Source organism: Phocoena sinus, chromosome 1 (genome assembly GCF_008692025.1).
Source record: "Phocoena sinus isolate mPhoSin1 chromosome 1, mPhoSin1.pri, whole genome shotgun sequence".
NCBI lineage: Eukaryota > Metazoa > Chordata > Mammalia > Artiodactyla > Phocoenidae > Phocoena > Phocoena sinus.
In genome coordinates, this window is record NC_045763.1 from 58,203,412 (window position 1) to 58,219,842 (window position 16,431).

General features: G+C 41.7%; 1 protein-coding gene across 2 annotated transcripts in view; it reads right to left on the minus strand.

Annotated features, from left to right (window-relative positions):
- Positions 1–10,817: 10,817 nt before the first annotated feature.
- The window catches only part of SLC35D1 (solute carrier family 35 member D1), a 55,332-nt gene continuing 49,718 nt past the window's right edge, over positions 10,818–16,431 (minus strand). For both annotated transcript variants that reach the window (XM_032649093.1, XM_032649085.1), the window contains one exon: positions 10,818–15,595. In XM_032649093.1, coding sequence (XP_032504984.1) covers positions 15,487–15,595 — 109 coding nt within the window. In that variant the 3' untranslated portion in view covers positions 10,818–15,486. The remainder of the gene's footprint in view (positions 15,596–16,431) is intronic.

The following is a 16,431-nucleotide window of genomic DNA, read 5'->3' on the forward strand; positions in this document are numbered from 1 at the left end:
TTTGCCTATATAATGCTTTGTGAATGATTTTTATTAGATTGAGTAGGTTTTAATGATAGATTTTAAGTTTGTATAATGCACACTGTTTACAATGCAAATATATACAACTTCTGTTCCTTCTGCTCCTAGACGAAGTGTGTGAACTAGTGTTTCGGTGGCTCCTGATCCCTTTGACCTCATGGGTAAATGGGTGAATGATGTATTTTTGTCTTTTTTTTTTTTTTTCCTCCAGAGAGATCCTTTGGTCTGTGGACCTCTATTCACCTGTTTCTCTTCCTCTGAACTATTTAATTAAAAACATTTTGTTTCCTTCTTTTGCAGTGCAGTGTATATGGCACATGTGAATTTGCAAAAAAACTTTTGTCACAGTATTTGATTTACTCTCAATGGAAAATTAAGAGTGGGCACTTTGAAAATTGGGGCTGATGAATTTTCATAGGCAAGATGTGTGCTGATGACGCTAGGGGGTGTGTAACCAGCTCTATATCACTACTAAATACCAAATCAGAAATACAGGTTTTCCTAACTATAATCCATATTCATGAAAAGTGCTAATGTGGAAAACCACATAAATCTCTCTCCCTAAAAATGACCTTCCTGTATCACATAAGTCTACTGATTATAAACTTTTTATCGTAAAATCAACTCTGCTCTTTAATAATCAAGTTTATCCTTTGCAGAATCTTAAGGGTCATACCCCCCCCCCCAGTTATGGACTGATTTTATGTATTTAAATATCTGCATTAGTCTCTGTCTTCTAATACCAATTTTCTATAACCTTATTTCTCATTTACCCTTAGTATTGCGCTGGTATCTTTGACATCTGTATGTGTGTGTTTTTCCTTTTCCGAACATGATTGTTTTTTATCTTAATTTGTTTTTATACTAGCTTCTGTGACTTATTTAGGATACATAATACACAGTTGACCCTTGAACTAAACAGGTTTGAACTTAATGGGTCCATTTATATGCAGATTTCTTTCAGTAGTAAATACTACAGCACTACATGATCCATGGTTGGTTGAATCCGTGGACGTGGGACACTGGATGAGAGAGGAATTGTATACAGAGGGCAGACTGTAAATTATACGCTGATTTTCAACTGCATAGAGGGTCAGCGCCCCAGCCCCTGCGTTGTCCACAGGTCAACTGTACTTAAAATGTCATTTTGCTTGTTCTAAGAAGTAAACTCGAATGTACTTCTAAAGTCTACTTATTCTGTGAAGAACACTGAGGAACTGCCATATAAACTGGACGTGAATTCTAATTCTCCTTTGTCCAAATTGATGATAAAGTTTTCTTTACATTTAAAGTCAGTGGTGGCAAGTTTTCATCATGTTTCCATATACAGTATTCAACAGATATTTGGGCCTGTACTTATGCAAGCTACTATGCTTGGCTTATGGCTTCAGAGGTGTGGCATGTCCTCTTCAAGAAGGCATTAGGTAAGTGCAACAGTAGAACTGCATGCTGAGTACAAGGAGGGCACAAGGAGAGGAAGAGGTAGGCACCACCTCAGGGAAATGAAGAATTAATGACTCCATGCCCTATAATTCTAGCTAAATAAGATTTTCCTCTAACTTAGTATATTTGTTAGAAATTAATCGACATAAAATAAATGTACGAGTCCCGTAAGAAAGCATTTATTTTTACCATTTCCTGCAGGCGGATTACAACAGCTGTGGATTATGCAGGACTCGCCCCTTTTGTCATTCACTGTCCAGGGAGCACTACTGTAAGGTGAGGAGGCTCCTGATTTCCTAAAGAAAGAGGAGAGGTGAGGCCTAATCTAAATTTGGCCTGATTATACAATTTCACTTTTTGCTATTATCATCATTAACATGAATGGTTGAGTGAATGTAGAGCTGGTTAAATGTGTCTTTCTGCACACCACCTAGAACATGTTTGCCAAGTGAGTTCAGGTAGGTTCTAAAATAAATGGTTTTGCTTTCTCTCCAAAAGACAGTGGACTTTGAATTAATGTGAGGAATATACACTTAAGCTTGAATTAATGTGAGGAATATACACTTAAGCTTTTTTTTTTTTTTTTGCGGTATGCAGGCCTCTCACTGTTGTGGCTTCTCCCGTTGCGGAGCACAGGCTCCAGACGCGCAGGCTCAGCGGCCATGGCTCACGGGCCCAGCCGCTCCGCGGCATGTGGGATCTTCCCGGACCGGGCATAAACCTATGTCCCCTGCATCGGCAGGCGAACTCTCAACCACTGCGCCACCAGGGAAGCCCCCCACTTAAGCTTTTTAAGCAGAAAAAGATCTGGACCCTGAGTTAGCGTGGTTTCTTTCAGAACTGAACGAAATGAAGCAGAGAATGGCATCAAGAGTCATTTTAAATTCCTGAGCCACTTTAAACTCCCGACCAGAAAATCTGGGTTGAGGGAAAGAACTCGCCCTCAGTCTACCCTTGTCACCAGTTGTACTTTAGCTGAGTGAACAAGAGAAACCAGCTCTGGCTAGGAGCTACTGTGGTGCCAGTCATTGAGTCTGAATACTCCATTAATCCCCTCTGAACACATATTTGTAGAGGGTGGAAATTTGTTTGGATGGCTGGTGGTTCTCAGCTTTCAAACAGCCTGAATTCCCGGCTCCATGAACTGCCTTGCCATGTGGCCTTCTTACTGCATTGCTGTCTGCATCTGCCTCCAGTGTTCAGCAGACAAGCGGTTGCATTTCAGAAACATACTATAAACACAATTGGGCTGTGTCTACAAATCTCCTAATATTCGGCCAAAAAGGATGAAACAGCTCATTTAGCTCTCTCCTCTGCCACAATCTGTGTCATACCTTTAAGTGAAAAGAGCAGGATGACCCCAGTTTTGTTAAAGGGATACATTTCATGCATATGTATGGTTAGGAAAAACGAAGGCCATATGCCAAAAATGTTATTTCTAGGTGGATTTACACTGGCTCTTACTAAAGACTTAAGTCTTCTATGTAGCACTAGTCACAGGGGCCATTTTGGTTTTGTAGGATTATCACCCCCTTGTGATCGTAAGCCTCATGAGAGGAAGGGTCATGTTTGTTTTCTGACTATACTCAGAAGATTGACCCACTCGATTTCCTTATCTCTGATTATACCTCCATTTCAACCAAGGGATAGTCTAAAATATGCACAGTTGACCCTTAAACACAGATTTGAACTGTGTTGGGTCCTCTTATACATGGGTATCTTTTTCCAATAAATATAGTACCTGTATTTCCATTTTACATATCTTGAAGTGTGGGGGAAGGTTAGTGTTTGATTGGAGATCACAATATAGGGAATCAAAAGAATTTAGGGTTTGAGTCCTGATTCTATCCAAACTCTCAGCTTCCTGTCCTTGGGTGAGTCATTTACTAGTCCCTTTGTTTTGGAGGCAGAAATAGCAGTACTTGGATTTTCGACTGCACAGGATTGGGGTAGGCACCCCTAACACTCCCACTATTCAAGGGTCAGCTGTACTTTATTCAGAATCCTCCTATTCAAACAGCCTTTTCTACACCATGCCACCTCTTTCCATCCCACTTATCCAAATTCAGCCATATTTCAAGATTTCCCCTCTTGATTTGGCCACTACTTTTGTCATACATATTGTGCTAAATAAACAGCTGAACTGCCCATCTGTAAAATAAGCATGATACCCACAGTGCCAGTATAACAGGGATTATAAAATCACACATGGGCAATTTTTTTTATCCCCAGAAAGTACTAGATAGTAGTAGACCTAGTAGTAGTACAGGTCTATAATCCCCTACCCAAAATCCCCATAGCCAGAATTTTTCAGATTTTAGGGAGGTAATACATCTGTTCTATAAAAGATCCATGGCAGGGTATAGAACCTATGGTAAAAACACTTATGTCCACAATAAAATGTATTCGTATTCATACAAATTTCAGGTCAAATACTGCTGCCAAATGAGTTTGCCAACAAACTCAAGAAAAAACTTGGTTTTCAGAGCGATGTGAATTCCAGAACTACAAGCTTGTAGTAGCCTTCAAATTTGGTAGCGGTCACTTGGCAGTTGATTCCAATTTCCTTTACTTTGTTACGTAACTGGCAAAGAGGAAGGTAAACAGGAAGCCGAAAGTAAAATAGCAGGGTGTGCTTTGCTAGGTACGGCAGCCACAACAGAACCCTGTACACTGGTCCTTCCGCAGAGCCAAGAAGCAGCCTGTACATGAAGCAGCAAGTGGGTGAGAGGAACCTGCCAGAGCCCAGATGTAGCCCTTCTGGAACCTCCCACTCAGTCCTCTGATTTTATAGAAGGGAAAACCTAAGGCCCAAAATGGAGAAATCACTTGTCCAAAGTTCAACAGCCTTAGACTGAGCTTCTTAGACAAGATCAGATCCCTCTGTCTCTTTCTTTCACGACACTTAATAGTTATGTAAGTAGGTATGCGTGGCTAGGGCCATGGGCTCAACCCTTGGCCAATCAGTCCCTATGGCCAGGGAAGTGAATCCTATTAGCCATCCTTTAGCCAACTCATAAGGTGGGCGCTCCTTTTGGATTCATTTGGCTAGGACAGTTGGGGAAGAGCCATTCCCTCAAGAGGAGCGTGTGCCGATCACAGACAAAGGGTCATCAGGCAGCTAAAACAAGCCTGTGGCAAATAATACATGTACCATTACTGAGTGATTGCCATTGCATGCACTGGGCTAAACACTCAAACCAATCTCAAAACGATATTTCCCCCAACTTACAAATGGGGAAACTAAGCCACCTTGAGAAGTTGAAAGACTTAACCTTTCCAGTCATTTGGATTTTGTTCACTTTGTATTTTTCCAGGTTGGATCTTTGCGTTCTGGGAAGATGTGTGTTCTGGGGTAAAAAGCAGATGTTGCTTGCAAACGACATTTTCTCCTAGCCTGTTTCCCACAAGTCAGTTTTGGAAAGGAGAAAGTCCGCAAATTGAAAAGATGGTCAGTAGGCTCTGGGAAAAGCTGGAATGCAAATCTCGTGGAGTGAGACATCAAAGGAATGGCTGCATGGGGTGTAGGACAGGCTGCACTCAAGGCACTGGAACTTCCAGGAGTAAAAAATATCACTGTGCCGAAGTCTGGAATCTGTGGTGCCACCTGCCTTCAAAGGACACCTTAGAGTTAGTCATTAAGATGAGTTCAGCAGTGACCATGAGGGACTGAAGACAAGAATGTCCCCCTTCTATATTCTAGGCACCAGGTGACTCTCCCTTCAATCTTGTCTAACCTTAGAGAAGGACTGAGATTGAATATCCTGCCAAGTGGCAAGATGGGGACTCATGTAATTTGATTTAAAAGAATAATTTGACATTTCCTCCACATGCAGACATTACACTGTACTGCAGCTCCAAGAACTCAGAGCAAAAGGTAGGCCTTACAGGAAGGCAAATTTATATTCTGTACAGCAAAGAATTTCTCACAATTACCACTGTCCAACAATGGGACCTTCCTGTGCCTGTTTCCTCACCTCTAAAATAAAGTTAATAATGGGACTTATATTAAAGGACAGTTTAGAGGATTCGAATGTACTTATATGTAAGGTGCCAAGAAGAAATGCCTCCCTAGCATGTAGCAAATGCTCAGTAAACTTATTTTTACTGTGGGTAGTGGATGTACTCTGTTCCATGGCTACAGTTCAAATTTACCTTTTTGGAAAACACTTGGAAACCTAAGATAAAATACTTAACAATGTTCATGTTTGGTCTCCTGAAGACATTAGATTTCAGCCAAAAAAAAAAAAAAATTCACCACAGTTTTACTTATAAACAAAAAGTAGAAACAGATCTCATCATCACCTATTAATTCTACCTCCTAAAATAACTCAAATCCTGTTTCTCTGCCGTGCTTTCACAACCGCGTTAGGACCCCATCATTTCTCAGCAGGACTGTGCATCCTTCTCTAGCCGATGTACTTACCTGTACAGTCCCACCCTTCTTTGACCACCACCCGACAGTAAGCGGCACAGCAACCTCAGCGATCTCGTTATTGTGCAAATCGGATCTACAGCAGTTCCTTGATTGAGGCACACTGGTAGCCAGTGGGCCAAACCTGGCTGGCAGGTTTGTTTTAATTCGAATGCCTTTAAGCAGGTAGGTACCACAAGCCCTACCACTCACTGTTGTATGTACTGATTGCATTCTTTCAGATTCACACTTCTCTCCTGCCTGGGCCCTGTAAGATTTGAATTTGTCAGTCTACAGTATACAATCCAAATACTGCAGCTGGCATAATCTTTCTGAAATGAAGAAGAGGCTATGTTTCTGCCTTGCTGTGCTCAAAAAATGTAGCTATTAATTGGCTACTCTTTGTCTAGATGTATTCAATTCAGAAAATACTGTGTCCCTACAACGTTACCCAGCACTCTTCTACGTGCTGTGCCAGGGACACAAGAGCAAACAAAACAGACCAACATCTCTGCCTTCATTAGGCTTAAATTTGATGAGAGGAGGAGACAAGTGTTGTGGAGATAAAGCATGGAAGGGGAAGGGAGTATGGTGGGGTACCATTTCAGACCCACTGGCCAAGGAAGGCCCACAGAGATGGGGGCATGTGCTCTAAAGAATGCATTCCAGACAGAAACAGATACAGTGGCCCTGGAATGCTGGAGGCCTGTCCCTCCAATAGCTTCTCAGTTGAATCCTAGTTGTCCCTCAAGAATCAGCTCAAAGGCAGTTTCTCCCAAGAAATTTTCCCTACCATTCCCAGGTAGAGTGGCATTCTTCCTCCCATAGATTCTTACATATAGCTCAGATAATTTCATGATTCTGTCATCATGTGTAGATATTGGCCTCAAAAATATCCACTGAAAAAAATAAGTTACCTGAAGGATAAGCAGACATGATGAGGCGCTCTGGTGAAACTCTCCTACTGCCTTCTCCTAACGCAGGGATGTTACCTGGAATTCTTTGGAAAAAAGGTTTTGGAATCAAAGTCCAGATTTCAGTTTATCAGCTGAGGGACAAATCCCTCAGCCTTGTTTAAGCCACCATTTGTACGTTGTCCCATGAAAACGCATGATAGAGGCCTAACTCTGTAACAGCATATAGTGGGCATAAATAAGTAAATCATAGTGCTTTTCTCCTTCCTGGAAAGCAAATTGCTTTCCGTCATAGATTCCCCCAGTGGTAGCTGTGGCCACAAGAGGGCACCATCAGCGTAACTGAAAAGCATGGATGCTTTGCCTACTCAGGCTCCACCAGCCACCAGCTCCTGCCAGCTTTAAGTCCACTGTGTGTGAACTCTGAATGAAGAATGCCAACTGACAGGTGTATGGTGGTGATGAGCTTGGTACCACCAAGTATATTACAAGCAGACGAGGAGAAACAAGTATCCAGTGCCGTGGGGAAGAGCAAAGGCTGATCAGGATTGGAATGTGGGTTCCACAACCACAGTGCACAGCTGTACCTCCCTCAGCTTCACCTGTAAAACAAGGTCGTGCCAGGCCTCTGCTACAGGCTGTGTGCTGGCCTCAGTGAGCTCAGTCTTGCTCGATGGATGGATGAACAAACATGTGATGAGAGCTGCAGGGAAGAAGTCCTGGGGGCACGTGGTCACTGCTCACCTGCTGTGGATACACAAAGTCCCCAGCTCTGCGCTCTGCCCCTCTCGACAGTGCCTCTTCCGTGCTGCTCCCCAATAACCGAGGGCCCTGTGTGCGGAAGCCATGCGAGACGATAAACCAGCAAGGGGCTGCGTGAAAGAGCATATATCTCACAGATTAGAAAGAAAAAAACTCTTAAGATGATATTTAAAAATTGATTAAAACACATGCCTTAAAGGACAGTCTCTCCAACAACTGGTGCCAGAAAAGCTGGATATTCACATGGAAAAAAAAACAAATAGCTGGATCCTTACCTTGAACCATACACAAAAACTAACTAAAATCAGATCCAAGACTTAAAATTATAAAACTCTTAGAAGAAAACGTAGACGAAAGGCTTCATGACAATGGATTTGGCAATTATCTCTTGGATATGATACCAAAAGCATAGTCAACAAAAGTAAAAATAGATTGCACTACGTCAAAATTTAAAACTACATCAAGGACACCAGTCAACAAGAATCAAAAGGCAACCTTCAGAATGGGAGAAAATATTTGTAGATAATATATTTGATAAGGGGTTAAAATTCAGGATATTTATGAAGAAATGCCTAAAATTCAAGAACAAAAAAATCCAATTGAAAAAAATGGACTTGAATAGACATTTCTCCAAAGAAAGTATATTAAGTGGCCAACGAATATATGAAAAAATGCTCGTTAATCATTAGGAAAATACAAGTCACAGTAACCTATCACCTCACACCCAGTAGGATGGCTACCATCAATAAAACAGAAAATAACAAGTGTTGAAACTGGAACCCTTGTGCACTACTGGTGGGAATGTAAAATAGCACAGCCACAATGGAAAACAGTATGGCAACTCCCCAAAAAATTAAAAATAGAATTATTATATGACCTAGCAACTCCAAAAAGAATCGAAAGCATATTCGCACACCCACTCCTATAGATTTTGTGTCCCATCCCCCTCCCCCAATTTATGTTGAAACCCCAATCCCCAATACGATGGTATTTGGAGATGGGGCCTTTGGGAGGTAATTAGGTCATGAAGGTGGAGACACTCAGGATTAGAGCCCTTATAAGAAAAATCAAGACGGCTTGCTTCCTCTCTGCTCTCCACCATGTGAGGATATGAGAAGATGGACATCTGCAAACCAGGAGGTGGGCTCTTACCAGATGCCAGATCTGCTGGCATTTTGACCTTGGACATCCCAGCCTCAGAACTGTGAGAAAAAAAATGTTGTTTACCCAGTCTGTGGCAACTTGTTAGAGCAACCCAAAGTGACAGCTTGGCTTGTTTGGCAGTATTATTCAGAATAGCCACAAGGTGGAAGAAACCAAAGTGTCCGTCAGTGGGTGAACGGATAAACAAAAGCTGGTATATACATACAATGGAAAATTATTCAGCCTCAAAAAAGAAAGAAATTCTGACACGTGCTACAACACGGATGAACCTCAAGGACATTAAGTGAAATAAGACAATCACAAAATGACAAATACTGTATGATTTCACTCATACGAGTTATCTAGAGTAGTCAAATTCAGAGAGACAGAAAGTAGAATGGTAGCTGCCAGGGACTAGGGGGAAGGGGGAAATGGGGAGCCCTTTAATGGTTATGGATTTCAGTTTTACAAGATGAAAAAGTTCTGGAGACTGATTGCACAACAATGTGAATATACATTATACGACTGAATTGTACACTTCAAAAGTATTAGGATAGTAAATTTTATGTTATGTTTTACCACTTTATTTTAAATGCCTTAATATACTTCTACCTCTGTTGAGTGTGCCAGTACCAAAAAATGCTTTCTGGTGAGCATGTTTTATTGGGGGGTTATTTCCTAATAAAGCTACTCAGAGTCTTAAACACGATGAAGCAGATGAAATATTTTAAAAGCAAAGAGGTTATCAGCACTTTTTTTCCTTTCAGCTTACCACAAGTACACCAAAGACACTGGATATTTAGTCATATGTGCTATTCATGCAAAGCATTGAATGGTTATAAAAGAAAAACTGCCCCTGGGTCTTCTTCTCAATGCTCTACTCACAATATTTCTGGTCACCAAATGTGTGTTTTTCTCCCTACCAAGCCAGTCTGCTACACAGGTTGTAACAGGAACTGTAATTCAGTTCCGACACTATGTACCCGGAGTTAGCATCAGATCCTGCAGGCTAAGGGCTCAGTCTCACAAGACTGTTCCCCAACCCATTTCCGACACAAACCACAAATCCAGATTGTTACCTGTGCTTCTGAACAAACAGCTATATATCACACCCTCTCCTCACATTGGATTAATTTAAGAGTGGCTCACAGAACTCAGGAAAACAGTTTACTTACTAAACTACCAGTTTATTACAAAAGGATACAAATCAGGAAGAGCAGATGGAAGAGATGCAGAGGGCAAGTACATGGAGAAGGGTGCCGAGATTCCATGCCCTCTCCAGAAGCATCATCATCCCAGCACTTATGCATGTTCGATAATCTGGAAGCTGTCCAGATCTCAAAGTTCATGGATTTTTATGTAGGCTTCATTATGTTGACATGATTGACTAAATCATTGGCCATTAGTGATTGATTTAACCTCCTGCCCCTCTCCCCTCCACTTGGAGGGGGCGGGTGTGTGGAGGTTGAAAGTTCCAATATAAATCATTCAGTTGGTTCCCTGGGCAACCAGCTCCCAGCCTTAGGGAGTTTCCAAAAGTCACCTCATTAACATAAACTCAGGTATGGTTGAAAGATGCTAAGGAAAGACACCCATTTCACTGTTACGGCTCTAGAGCTATTTCAGGAACTGGAAATGATACTAAATACTGTAACAAAACATGTTCCTATAGCTCTTATAGAAAATTACAAGGGGGCTTCCCTGGTGGCGCAGTGGTTGAGAGTCCGCCTGCCGATGCAGGGGACACGGGTTCGTGCCCCGGTCTGGGAAGATCCCACATGCTGCAGAGCGGCTGGGCCCATGAGCCATGGCCGCTGACCCTGCGCGTCTGGAGCCTGTGCTCCACAACAGGAGAGGCCATAACAGTGAGAGGCCCGTTTACCACAAAAAAAAAAAAAAAAGAAAAAATTACAAGGGTTTTAGGAGCTGTGTGCCAGGAACAGGGACAAAGACCAAATGTATATTTCTTATTATAAATCATAATATCACAATGGCAAACAGTATTTTCTCTATTACTGGGTCTCAGTTAACTAACTCAGATGTCATCCTCTTAAATTCAGGCATGCTTATGGCTCCTGACTGTCTTTGTAGGCACTTAGAAAGAAATTTTAATACATGTGTTGAAGAAAAAGTATTTATTTGACACCTTTACAAAAATATTTAGGCACATAATTTTCATATTATGTCACCTGATTTACATATCTCAATCCTTGGTACCTTTTAAAAACACTAAAATGGTCATTTGGTAAATAGAATCTGTATTGAAAAAATACTGTGATAGGCCAACATTTGTAGACAAACTCAGTTGATCATCAGCATGAGAAAGAAACATTTATGAACAAAATAATCTCTAAAAACATTTTTGTGAGACAAAAAAATCTAACCAGTAGATTTCTTTTTAAAAAGTATTTTCAAAAAAGCAAGCTTAAAAAAAAACCCACCATAGAATACCTCCTCATACCATGATGAAGTGGCACCCTAACAGTAAGAACTAGAAGGTAGGTTTAGAAAACAGCAATGGTGCCAGAGGTTCACAAACACCAACTGACAAAAGCCTGGACACAGAGGCAGCATGAAGTTGATGCATTTAATTCGGAGAAGGGAAGAAGGAATGTCTGACCTACACAGGAGCTACCTTAAGGTGACAAACCGGGGAAGTTTTAACGGAATCACCATTCTGAAGTCTAATTATCTTCCTCTCAGGTAGAAAATAATTTTTCTTTCTTTTTTTTTTTTTTAATTTACCAAAATACGAAAGTAATTTTATTTTTTTTAAACAGATGGATTCACCTGCATCACACAATATCCACAATTATATCCAGTAGGTATTTAATAAAAGATGGCCGTGAGCAGAAACCATTCTTTAACCGTGAGCAGAAACTGTTCTTTGAAACTAAGCATTCTAGAGGCAACAAAGTATAGGGTCACATTTTAAAAGAAATACACTGCCCCGCCTCTAGCATTTTAAGGAGCACAAATTAAGAATCTTAACCTTTGCCTATAGTCTTACCATGAAATAATGACAATAACAACATGTGCTGAGTGCCTAATATGTAGGAGGCGTTGTGCTGAGTAGTTTGCATCTGTTATCTCATTTATTCTGAGTATCTTTTTTTCCCCTCAGGGAGGGAAAAATCAATTACAGCCTCATTCACAAGGAGGACCAGTAGTACACAGCTGTAGCTCTGAGGAAGCAAGAATGCACGCACGAGAGGGAGGAGGGACCCAGGCTAGTCACAGAAGTCTAATGGCCTGGCACGCATCTCAGAGCTGGGGGACTAGTAGGAGTTATAACTCCTCTTAGATTAAAAAAGTGCTTCATTCAGCGCAGTGGGTGGGACACCCCTGATCAGCGGTGCTGACAACTGTGCAGGCAGCTTTTACTCATAAATCACGGACTCCTTTCATCTCAATCGGGGTCTCAATCGGGGTCTGGCTAAAGAATTATACATTCCTTGAGAACAAGAACCCTGCCCTCTTCACCTCAGACGCCCCAGAGCTTAGAATAATGCCTGGAATTAAACAGTCAATCTTTGCTCACTGAATGACGCCATAATAATGAAAGCAAAGGCAGGCCCTCCCCAAATCCTGGGTTCCTTCCCAAACCAGTCAAAAGTGAAATTCTACTATTCTTTCCACGAAGATCCTACATCAGCGTTACTGATGTGAACTTACCATGCATTCCTGATACACTAGGACTACAAACAACAAACTTGCAAACATACTTTTCTTTCTTAACCTACATGCAAGTTGGATCCTACAAATGACTGACTCATACAGCCAACTGCCATATAAGGGTATTAAAAATCACCTGACATGTTAGCAATGTGTACCCTGGCCAACCAGGGTTATTCAAATCAATCTGGCACTGCCTTAAAAACAGACTGGCCAAAGACAACATCACTGTCACTGACTCAAGAAGAGGAGCCACTAGTCACTAATGTGTTTTCAAAATTCTCACCACAGCTCATCTGTCTCAAAGGGCAAATTTAAGCATTTAACTCTATACTGTCTCTTTCTTCCAAGAGGTAGTTAACAGGTCAAAGAACTTTTGCCTTATAAGATGCTGGAATACCAGGTATATCTCTTTGTGTGTGCCATAACCAAGCCTGCACGTAATTGAAAACAAACTTCAAAACTGGTTAGCCAGTCTATTCAATCTCCAACTTCTCCAGGCTTCTTTCTCTTATCTTGAAATGTTGGTGGCAGTTGAAGGGGGCATCCAGCAATCAACATGGACAGAGCAGAAGCTGTAAACTACTCTACTGCTTCTAAGCATCCAGAAAGTTCAGCACAGGCCAGGAGCCCTGAGGTCATGTGCATCTAGTGAAGTTATAACTATTCATGATTTCCTCAAATAAACCTGGAGAGATGACATATCTTCAAGGGAACCTGATCTCCAAGAAGCAGTTCAACCCCTGGTGGGGTTTTAGTCCAACACCTCTAAATGCACACAAAGTATTTCTAACATCAAAGTTCCCTCCTCCATGTGGCTGGCAGAAGAAGGAACAGAACTGCTAAAATTAGCTCCTACGACTTCCCACTGTCCCCAGTGGCAAAACCAGGCAGTGGCAGCAACATTCACAGCCAGAAGTGCATGTCAACCGAGGCCAGCCTGGAAGTGAGACAGAAGCTCAGGCATGTAGACTGACCCATCATTCTCCCTGATTCACAAAGCCTATTCCTCTCTGACTCCAAATTCAATCAACAGATTGCCTCCCTGAAAGAGCTCAAGCTAGCTTAGCTGGCAGCCTCATTTCCTCACTCCCTCGGAGGAGAAGGGAGGTTATCATTGGCAGCATGGTTCAGTAGAAAAAACAGGAATTGTGACTTACTAGCAAGTCACCTAACTTTCTCTGAGTCTTGTTTTCTTATCAATAAAACAGGGACAACAAGATATCTTGTACAAGATAATATCCTATTCTCACACTTGAATTTTCTCAGCTCACATAATACTGGAAAAAAGTGAGGCTTAGGACCCCTTACCTGGAGCTTGTAACTTAGGAGTTGGCCATGAGGCTAATTCTAGGGACCCAGCACCACCGGCCAGGCTTCGATAAAGACAAAATAAGGGCAAGATATGAACGTGAAATGACCTCAATATAATACTTTTTCAAAAATAAAAAGAAATCAAAACCTTCCAGGTCCCCTGTTGAGGCCCCAAAATACTAACTGTTTAGGTCAACAAAGGCCAGTAGATTGCAAACCTAATGAAATGGAAGCCAGAGTGTACACCAACACAAAGGTACCCAGCCTCTTACACAATGATTGCACAGCTGGCCTGAGCAAACACTCATCTCCAAAGTCAATGGATGTCTCTAAGCCAAGTCACACTACTGTGTTCGAGTTAACACCTGACCCACCCAAAGAGGCAATTTAGGCGTATGCCCATCCACAGCTGCTCTCCAGGATGCAGCGCCGGTCTTGAGAGAAGCAGGCATGCCCATCAAGTGACCAAGGGAGGTGGGATATAGGTGGGAGCGTCCAAAGGAAATAGGTATGCTCGTGCCACGCAAGTGGAAAGGAAGGTGATGGCTCCAACACTGACACTGCCAGAGACAGTCCAAGCATCGACAATGGAGAAACATCTAACCAGCCTTTCTCCTCAAACCATACACTCAAAAATATAAGATGCAGACATATTGATTCAAGGATGAGTAAAAAGAGTAGCAACCAAACCCAGAGGTGGGAAGCATGGGGAAACATGACGGTCCCCTTCCCTGCACGCCACTCTCACTCAGAGAAGAAAGGCTGAGTTGCATGGTTTACAATTGCAGCTTTTCACATACATGTGACTGACATACACTGTAGCATGTGGTTTTGCATCGCCGTGGGGCTGGTAGACAGGTGCTTCCAACCCTGCTTACAGATCTGCAGTTTCTGAGAGCTGAAAAAATTCCCATGACTTGTTCATAGTCACAACGTCTTCTAAATAAATCAACAGAGCTAAGTCCTCTGTCTAACCCTTGGTCACTGTAGCAGGAGTGAGATCAAGGCAACTACCTCCAAAACATCCCTTTACCCCCAGCACTTAGCACAATGCCTGGCACATAACTACATACTCAGTACATTTTAGTTGAATGAATGAATCAGAGACAGACGAATAAATGAAGAAAAGGCCTACTTCCTCCATCCCTTCATTATCCTCATCCTACACAACAAAGAGGGAATAGGATATTTTCAAGGAAAGCACTCTGTTCATCCCATGAGTTCTTAGGGAAGCCAGCGTGGAAACCAATACACTTCAAAGCCGCACACATTTCTTTAGCGCCAAAGATGTCATCTTTGGCAAAAGGAGTGATGACATCCTTATGAAGAAAATGCAATTGTTAAGAAAGAAAATTCAAAGAAGAGAAATTTAAGATCCTTGGCTGCATTTCCAGGAGAAGGAAGGCTCAAGTGCCTCCAGACGCGGCAACGATGTGAATCATGAGGCTCCAGGTGAAGCACTTCATATACGCAGCTCTCAGGGACACCTGGATATCAAACTATGGAATAAAATATTTTCAAAACATTGACGTTTCACTGTTGGCATAGAAGAAAAATAAATTAAAAAGCCCAGTACATTTTCCAGTCTGATATAAATTAATGCAAATGGCATATTTAAAAGAGTCAATTATAAGTCTCTTTCATAAAATTTTAAAAGGCAGCAATCAATCCTCAGATTGTACAAGTGCAAAGGAATGGTATTTTTCTCCATGATCAAGACACCTCAGAATCTGTATAAGAACTGCCAGTGTTCCGAGGTGATCAAAAACTTGGGCCTATGTAGCTGATGCAATCCTCCGGTCATACTGCTCCTTTCCCCTTAATGTCCAGCTTGTTACTGGCCTCTGACTGTTTGCTCAGCTGCTCTTCAGAGAAAGTGATGTAGGAATACACCAGGCTCCCAGCAATGCTGCAAAATAGAAAACCACCATCAGAGAAGAAGGAAGGAATGGCAAATGTAAGTGGTGTGAGCACTGGAGCTACCTTTACAAATCAACAGCACAAAAAACTAAAACATATAGCATTTTCATCTATCAAACTAGAGACATTTCCCTCATCATGATATTATCCACTGCTGTTGATGCTCTGGGAAAATGAATGTTTGCACATACTTGCCAGCAGGAGTGCCAATTTTATATAGCCTTTCTGCACGACAATTTGTTGAAATAAAAACCCTTAGAATTCGGCTTATCCTTTGACCTAGCAATCCATTTCATGGATGAATTGTATACATCTTCACAGAGTTACTGACAAAGTATTTACCACAAAATCTATAACTGCAGAAAATTAGCTAAAGGATAAATGTCCCACAACAGGGAATTATATAAATTCATACAATAGAATACTATGCATCCATTTAAATGATATAAAATAAAAACTGGCAATGACAGTATTTTGTAATCTTACAAAATATTAAGTATTGTCCAACCCCATTTTATTTAAATGAACATGAATATGTATATTAATATGCATCATAATAGGAAAATGTCTGAAAGGAACACAACAAGAGTATTAACAATGGTTACATCTGGGGGCTTCCCTGGTGGTGCAGTGGTTAAGAATTCGCCTGCCCATGTAGGGGACACGGGTTTTAGCCCTGGTCCAGGAAGATCCCACACACGGCGGAGCAACTAAGCCTGTGCTCTAGAGCCCGCAAGCCACAAATACTGAGCCCAAGTGCCAGAACTACTGCAGCCCGTGTGCCTAGAGCCTGCGCTCCGCAATGAGAAGCCACCGCAATGAGAA